At 29.9% G+C, this 8,174-nt stretch overlaps 1 protein-coding gene and 1 non-coding gene across 2 annotated transcripts in view; one reads left to right on the top strand and one right to left on the bottom strand.

The window, feature by feature from the left end:
* Tmf (TATA element modulatory factor) overlaps window positions 1-6,590 on the bottom strand; it is a 9,518-nt gene extending 2,928 nt beyond the window's left edge. Inside the window, 8 exon segments of the mRNA XM_011503950.1 lie at window positions 1-183; window positions 589-867; window positions 1,940-2,041; window positions 2,623-2,969; window positions 3,252-3,556; window positions 4,579-5,121; window positions 5,470-5,992; window positions 6,302-6,590. The exon segment at window positions 1-183 is cut by the window's left edge and continues 1 nt beyond it. Coding sequence (XP_011502252.1) covers window positions 1-183; window positions 589-867; window positions 1,940-2,041; window positions 2,623-2,969; window positions 3,252-3,556; window positions 4,579-5,121; window positions 5,470-5,980 — 2,270 coding nt within the window. The 5' untranslated portion in view covers window positions 5,981-5,992; window positions 6,302-6,590.
* A 788-nt stretch (window positions 6,591-7,378) lies between these two features.
* Window positions 7,379-7,470, top strand: TRNAI-UAU (transfer RNA isoleucine (anticodon UAU)). Its single transcript is given in 2 exon segments — window positions 7,379-7,416; window positions 7,435-7,470. It is a non-coding gene; the product is annotated as a tRNA-Ile (tRNA).
* Window positions 7,471-8,174: the final 704 nt, after the last annotated feature.

Here is an 8,174-nt window from a genome sequence, read left to right as displayed (position 1 = left end):
GCGCTCGAGGGCTTCTTCGCTGTTTCCAGCTTTATCTGCTCGAGTCCCTTGCGCAATGAGTCTCTTTCGCGTATCGCCTGTTGGAACTTCCACTCCAGGGCGGACAGCCGTTGCGTGTACTCATCCGTTATCTGCGTTATGTTTTGATTATGCTCCACGTGCTTTTCCACGCTGTCTAGTTGCCTTGTGCACGAGATAAGTTGTTGTTAGCTTTTGCTTGTATTTTTATGTGTGTAATATATATATATATATGTGTGTGTATGTCTATCGGTAAAATAAAATTAAAAAAAATATATATACAGTGCTAAATTTCTCTAAGTATACTAAAAATTAATACAAAAATTATTTTAATTCACACCTATTTATGTTTTCTTATGGTGTATAACATAAGATTTGTTCTATTAGCTTTTTATAAATAAAATATTTGAATATCACTGGTTGTAATAATTTTGCGTCTTATCGTAATGCATAATATAATATATTATAAAAATCAACTATTTAAATATTCATACAGCATTAAACCAGCATAAATTTCGATTGCAAATTCAGAATTGTCAGTCGAATAATTATAAATGAAATTATTCGTACTTTTTAAGACTAGAGTTCTGCTCGTGCAACTCCATGTTGTTGCGGCTGACTTCAATGAGTTTGGACTCTCGCGCTTCTAGAATCTCCGTCATCTCACGTACGCGTCTAAGTAGCCGTTCAATCTCAAGATTGGCGTCATCCGAGCCAATGCTTATTTCACTGAGTTCGCGCGAGTGACCTCGGGTTTTGAGGGTCTTTGTCAGGAGGTCGGCGCACCGGCTGGACTGAAGCTTCGCCGGACTCTGGCGCGAGTGTGCTGAACTCGAGTCCCCGTTCGGGCTGGGGAGTTAAAAGCGTATTTATTTATTTTAGAGTTTTAGGGTGCCAAAGGATTAATCCTTGTATTTATATTCTCCGGATGAACGAATGTTCGGCTATAAAAAATAAATTGAGTCAAGTGCGGTTTAAGTTAAGTAAACATTTAGATAGTCTGTTCTAATTTCAAATTTTTCAATTTATTTAATAATAATATCGGAAATTTCAGTTGTACATACCTTTTGACGAAAATATTTCTTTTTGGTATTCATTTTGTTGTGATTAAGAAGTTGATTTTGAATATATTTGGATAATTTGCTACGTATTAAGTTTCAATATTATTTTGCTTACTTTGAAGATGTATTATAAAACTATACTTGAAATATATTGATTTTACTTTAATTTTTTATTGAAGAATAGATGTATCGATGAAGCAATCAATTCAAATTACATACAAAATTATAGGTTCTCTATTCAGATAACATATCTGACTTGTTTTTCTGATAATTTACTGATCTACTGATATTGACTGATAATGTAGATAGAATGTCGAAGTAAACGACAATGTTTTATTTTTGTTCTGATTTTTCAAATAAAATTTGATTTCTTCAATGAACAGATAAACTTTTCAGATGTAGATGTTTGCTTAACATTTTATAAAAGCACGTCTGGTTGAATTTTGGAGGACATTATAAGCACATTTACATATTTTATTTTTAACTGAATTTTGTCAATTTCATTCAAATCGAGATATTAGTATAAAAATAGGAATTACAATTTTTATTCTTTTTAAACAGTTTAAAATGTTAATATGTGTGTGTTAATATGTTAATATGCGTATGTGCACGTGTGCCTTTCGTTTAATTGCTCTAAAGAATTATATTATTAATATCTTTTAAACTAGTATTTTCAAAACTTAATATCATTACGTTTTTTTCTTCTAAAGTGATAACAATTTCACATTAAATAATCATGTTTTTCACAACAAATTATAAAGTATTAAATTTATTAATAATTTTAATCTTTTTTCAAAGACTTTTTTTAATATTAAATAGGAGCTGAATAAATAGATAAACACAAATAAATGCCTAGATACCTAGATATTATTTCAATATCACTAGATGTTGTAGTTTCCAATTCATCTCCACTCGTATGACCACTGGTTTGATCTGATCCAATCTTCACCAAATCCGATCGACTAAAACAAGGAATTTTATTATTTCTATCAAGAATGTACATTGAAATATTAACATATACGATTTTTGCAACTATTTATAAGAGCAACGTACTTTAATGACGTCTCATAATTCGATATAAAATTAATGCTATTTCATTTTATATCATTTAATTACAAATTAAAAGTATCCTTTGGACGAGCAATAGAAACAAAATTATTTTTCATTACAATTTTGATGTCACATAATTCGTTTCGTTACATTTCAGTACATAATTCAGACAATAATGTACAATATTTAATATTTTTAACGAAATATTAACGACGCTAAAAAAGAATTTAATATGTTAAAATGAATTAAATTAAAATTATAAATAGCAATAAAAACCCGTTTTATATATTTCTAATTTTATAAAACAAAGTAGCAGTCATTTGTTTTAACGAAACTTTTCTTCCGAGCTATAATTAAAACGACCATTATTTAATAGGATGTTTAATGAACATATTCTCGTTTAATATATCCCCCTCCTCCTCGGCTTCGTTCATCGAAAACGTTCTCGTTAAATTTTCACAGTACTAGAAAATGGAATGCAATTAAGCTTCACCTTTCGGAAGAAATGGGCGAATTATCGCGTGCCGTTTCGGCAGTCTCCAACCTTTCGACCATCGCCTCGGCGAGCATACTTTTGACATAAGTACTAGCGCTCAGTGGTTGACGCTCACTAGCTCCATTCTCCTCGGAGCTGCTACCTACGAGAGTTTCCTCGCAGCTCGAGTCGGTGAGGGGCGGATTTTGCGGGCTAGGATTACGGGGCTCCTCCGTGGCCGGCTCTATTGTTGAGGATTTGAGCCGCTCGAACGGCCCCTCGGACTGCTTAGGCTTCGCCGAGGGTTCCTCGGGCTTCCTGATCGGCTGTTTTGTAATTGCTTCAAGCGGTAGATGAAGGCTTGCCTACAATCATTTTTTATCCTCAGATTGATTATTAACTTCGTAAATACTATCTCGTTATGATATACAAGCAGACACGATAAGTTTCATAAATAGTTGCTCTGTTTTCTTCTAAATTTCTTTAACTTTTACTATTTAGCTCTGTCTTTACTAACATTGTAAAAAAAAAAATAAAATAAAATAATTCTACGTATTGATTATTTAGATGGCGATAAACCGAGTCATCTCGACTATTTAGCAAACGATCGATGAAAGCTTCGTAAAAGTAGTTAAAGTGCAACTGACAAAAACCGTCTTATCCTTGAGTGAGTCGAGGTTCAAATTCAGTTGGTAATCTGAGTCGCTACTAACGGACATTATTTGCTTGATTTCAGTGCAGGACTCTTGTAGCTGCCATGAATTCTGCTGCGGGACGGTCTCGGTATTGGCCATGAAGGTACTCTCCGATACTGAACTACACGACTCCTCGACTAAGATTGGCTTTTCCATCTCGTTTCCCCCGTCACCGATTACCTCCACATTTTCCGCTGAAGTATCCTTGAGCCTGGCTCCTGACAGTTGAGAACCCTCCAAGGTGCTTGTTGAACTCTCTGCAAATATGAGACGATGTTAGTTCAGGCGTTTTTCCACTTATGAGGTGATGTATAATTTAGCGAAAATCAATATTTCAATTAAAGTAGTTCACAAAATGTTTAAACATTATATATAATTGTTATTATTATTATTTAATTGTAAACGATTGATAAATCACAGCTTTGTGTAATACGTATTAAAGCTATTACAGTTAGAAAATCAAAATTAAAATGATTAAAATATATTCTTGATACATTTACATTTATTTGTTGTCAGTCGCGTATCTAAATTGTTTATTATTATATTTTAATTATAAATAGAATAATAATAAGTTTTTAGCGTACAATAGTTTTGTAGCATTTGTTTAAAATATATATAAAATTTAACTAATAAATAATTCATGAATTTTATTTGTTTGATTTTTGATTAATTTAAACATTACTTATATATTTCTTATCGATAAAGTTTAAAATATTAAATTCCTTCGTAACTTAAAGTAAGTACACGCTAAGTTTATCCAGACGATATCCGACTAAGCTTTTCGATTACATAAAAATATAATGTCTATATTAATTGATAAACTTTTTTAACTCATTCAGGTCTTAATGGTTTACATATTTTTTCTTAATGTATACCAATGATATATACTTACAGCTCAAAACAATGTAAGTTTTAATATCTATTGTTTAATAAAGAAAAAGTTTTTTTATAATGAGTACTATCTTTAATACTATAAAAGCAATATTTTACTTTTTATTTAAAACTATAGTTGGAACTATTAAAAAATAAAATATATAATAAATAAAATAATAGAAAATAAGACAGTTCGTTCATGAGTTATAGTAATAATGTACATTACAACAAATACAATTTTTAAATAGGTTTCTTGATATACATTTACTTGTAATGTAATTTATAAATTTATCATAAATAAAATAAATGTTTTATTATATGTTGATATTATGGTTTATTAAATATTATTTATAAATTAACGTAAAATTAATATACTTAAATAATTATATTGTACAATTGGTATTACCTGCATCCTTAAAAGCTTCGTTGTAATAAGAAAAATCTGTTACTTCACATGGCAGTGGTGTAATGGATGATTCAATGAGTTTTTCATCCATTGGCGACAGATATGGACTTTCGTCGCTCTTCCATTCACCTAATACTTCTACGGAACTAGGGGAAGTTAACAAGCTGTCTGGTAATACTTCTACAGATTCAGAATTTACTTTTATATCGATTGAAGTACTTAATGAATTTAAATCCGAATCTGGACTATTAGTACACTCTGTATTTGTAGCTGATCTTGAACTCAAAATTTCAACACTTTCAGAGCTTCTCTTATCACTTTCTGCTGAAACTATAGACAATCGATTTAAAGAGTGATTAGCTGAATGTTCCTTCGTATTAGAAAATGTATCATTCTTTTTATTTATTTCAACAGATTCTACGGAGCTTGGTTTATTACTTTCAGAATTCTTAGCACTTGTATTTGTATAATTAGTTTTGCTTGATAATTCCTGAGATATCGACGAATTACTTTTCTTTTCTGATGAATTTTCATTTGTGGATGCTAGAAAGGTTATTTTCAAATATTAATTTTGCTGTCAAGTAAAAATATGAAAGTTTAACTTTTTCATATACTTTAAAAAAATTATATAATTAAACAAGTACAAGAACATTCTAATAACACTCTTAATTTATTTACCTGAATATATTTGCAATAAATTAATATCAATTTAAAATCAATTATAAATGAGAAATAATTTAAATTAAGATTAAAAAACATTTACAGATAATTATTCCTTTATTAATATAAATAACATTCATAAAGGTTTATAGACTTTATTCAAAGATGTAAAGATTGTCGATGTGAAAAGTTAAATATTTATATAAAAATTGCTACAATTACAAAGCTAACCTTGGCTTATAAACTCCTCTGAACTTTCAGATTTTGAAATAACTGATGCTAAGTCTGGTTCTGTTATAGATTGAACAATAACACAATCTATCGAACTTTCACTTTCTATGTTATCTGATAAACTTTCAGGAAATGATTTTGAAGTGACAAGCGAGGATTGAAGCTTTTCGATACTTTCAATATTTTCAGTCGAGCTGTTAAAGGCCTCGATTCGTTTTGCTGCTATGGCAGTCATATTATCTTTTGTACTATCAAAAAAAGATCCAGTAAAACTGCCCCAAATACTAGAAGCTTGCTGTTTCTCACTTATACTTAATTTAATTTCCTGTTTATGTTTCTTGTTCTCAATTTCCCAAGTATCAAAGAAATCTGATGGATTATCAACTGACTGTATCGCTGGTTTTTTTTGATCCTCATCTTTGATGTCTAAAGCCTTGTCAATAGTTTTTTGCGCTTCTTTCAGCGCTGTTTTTGCTAAGCTGGCAAATCCTGATGTATCGAACCAACTCATCCTTCCTCATATCTACTGAAGCAAAACATTATCTAAATAATTTAATATAAATCATAAACCAAAGTATTTACTTTAAAGAAAATTTATAAAATAATATTATATAGAGCATTGCTTAATAATTATACAAACAGATCGCTTAATCATTCAAGTAGTTGCTAATAAAATGAAGCACCAATAATTCTCAAGGTTAAGCATCACAATAAAATGTAAGTAATAACGTCGCATAAAAAAATGTAATTATCATTAAATGATATTGCATGACAAATTATTACCTCGCAAATAAAAAAAATCTTGAAAAAAATACAATATAATGGGATCTACCTAAAGTTAAACATCCTTATTCATTCCTTATTAGATGTACTTCAATTGTTCATTGTCCCGCGAAACCCAAAATCTTCCTTCGATTAACGTAATGCGTAAGAGAGCAAAAACTTGTAGAAGGATAAAAAATGTAACTACGTCTATGATGATAAAAAGTTGCATCTAGCAGTCGACGCGATTAGGCCAACGATGGGACCAACCTCCCCCTATGTCTTTTGTTGACGTTGCCACAAACCTAACCTTATTAGCAACTGAAAAGTAACGTTCTCTCGTCGCGAGAATTTTGTTTATAATATCACATATTTTTATTATTATAATTATATTATGTTATTTTCTAATGCTCTCAAGTAGAAAAATATAGTTGACACCATTGTTAATTTTATGAAAATGCTAATAATTCTCCTTCTTAAACTTCTTCCTCCGTTCGTTCGAAAGTTGTTCTATTTTGTCGACGTACGATTATCACTTACCAATATTTCATAAAGCGCCTGATTGGATACCCATTATTTTCTTTTATATGCGCTAGAATATTATTATCCCTTAATTATAAATAAATTGCAATTATAAATATACACTAGCAGTACATAATTATAAAATAAAATAGAATTTATTAACGCTTGTTACTTTACCGGTTGTCAATAAAAAATATTTTGAAAAAAATGATTCTTGCAATTTATGGACAAACTGAATTTTGTAGCTTATAGGGAAATTTATTTTAAGGTTCATTCCTAGGGGGATAAAATAATTATCCTAGGCTTTTATCTTTTAGTTCGAGCTAATAAATCATTTATTTTATAATTCAATGTCATTTAAATGGAACCTTTAAAGTATAAACCATTTTAATTTACTTGTCACTTGTCTAAATAATATATTAGGACTATCACTCTAGGGCTCAAATTCTCAAATGCAAAAGATTTTCAAACAAAAAACGTCATTTATCATTATCTTTTAGAATTTTGGGGTTTTGTAAATATATAAAAAGTGCATAGCCAATATCATATTACCAATAAAAATCAAGTTGTTGACACATTTTTAATGATATCTATAAGAGTTACATTTCTGGCCTTATTCCTATCAGCTCCAGTGGCGCAATTGGTTAGCGCACGGTACTTATAAGACAGTGTTCGTGAGCAATGCCGGGGTTGTGAGTTCGAGCCTCACCTGGAGCATTTTTTTTACACCGAATTATATTTCATAAAAATCAGTAATAAAACTGCAGAAAAGTCATTGTTGGCGGCGACATTGGTCGTCATCAGATGAGATTCATTGTGCAAAGCAAAAGCAGCAAGCAAGCAACAAGCAAGCACCACACACACACACAGCACAGCAGCAAAAGAAGCAGAACAAGCAAAATCAGTAGAATTTGTTGTTGTCGTCTTTTTCTTCTTACTTCTTTTATACGGGCAGTCATTGTCGATGCAACTGCGTATTTTTCTCTCGGATGAGGAGATTGAGGAGGAGATTACATCAACGGCATACAATTACTACTTACTTTCTTACTTTCTAACTTGTTTTTAACAAAATTTAACTTTAATTAAAAAAAAAAAAAAAAATTAGTTTTGATGTTGATGTTCAAATAAATCCTACAAATAATCATATTATTAATAAAACTAATTAAATAGTAATTTTTAATTTTTGAAACCTAACATTATTTGCTATTGGTGATTTAAAATAAAATAAATCATAGATTAAACGATTTAATTAAATAAGTATTTTAAAATGCTTTTATTAACTGTAACTCGCAGTCTGATGAAATATAATATGCAAAATTTGTAAATTATAATTGTTCAAAATTTCTTTTATTAAATATTACATCATTGAGATATTTGAAACAAAAAGAAAAAAAAACATTTTCCGCTTACATTGCATTCTC

The sequence above is a fragment of the Ceratosolen solmsi genome, unplaced genomic scaffold, assembly GCF_000503995.2.
Source record: "Ceratosolen solmsi marchali unplaced genomic scaffold, CerSol_1.0 scaffold53, whole genome shotgun sequence".
Taxonomy (NCBI): Eukaryota; Metazoa; Arthropoda; class Insecta; order Hymenoptera; family Agaonidae; genus Ceratosolen; species Ceratosolen solmsi.
The sequence above is the reverse complement of the archived record's forward strand: the minus strand, read 5'-3'. Positions and strand labels throughout refer to the sequence as shown.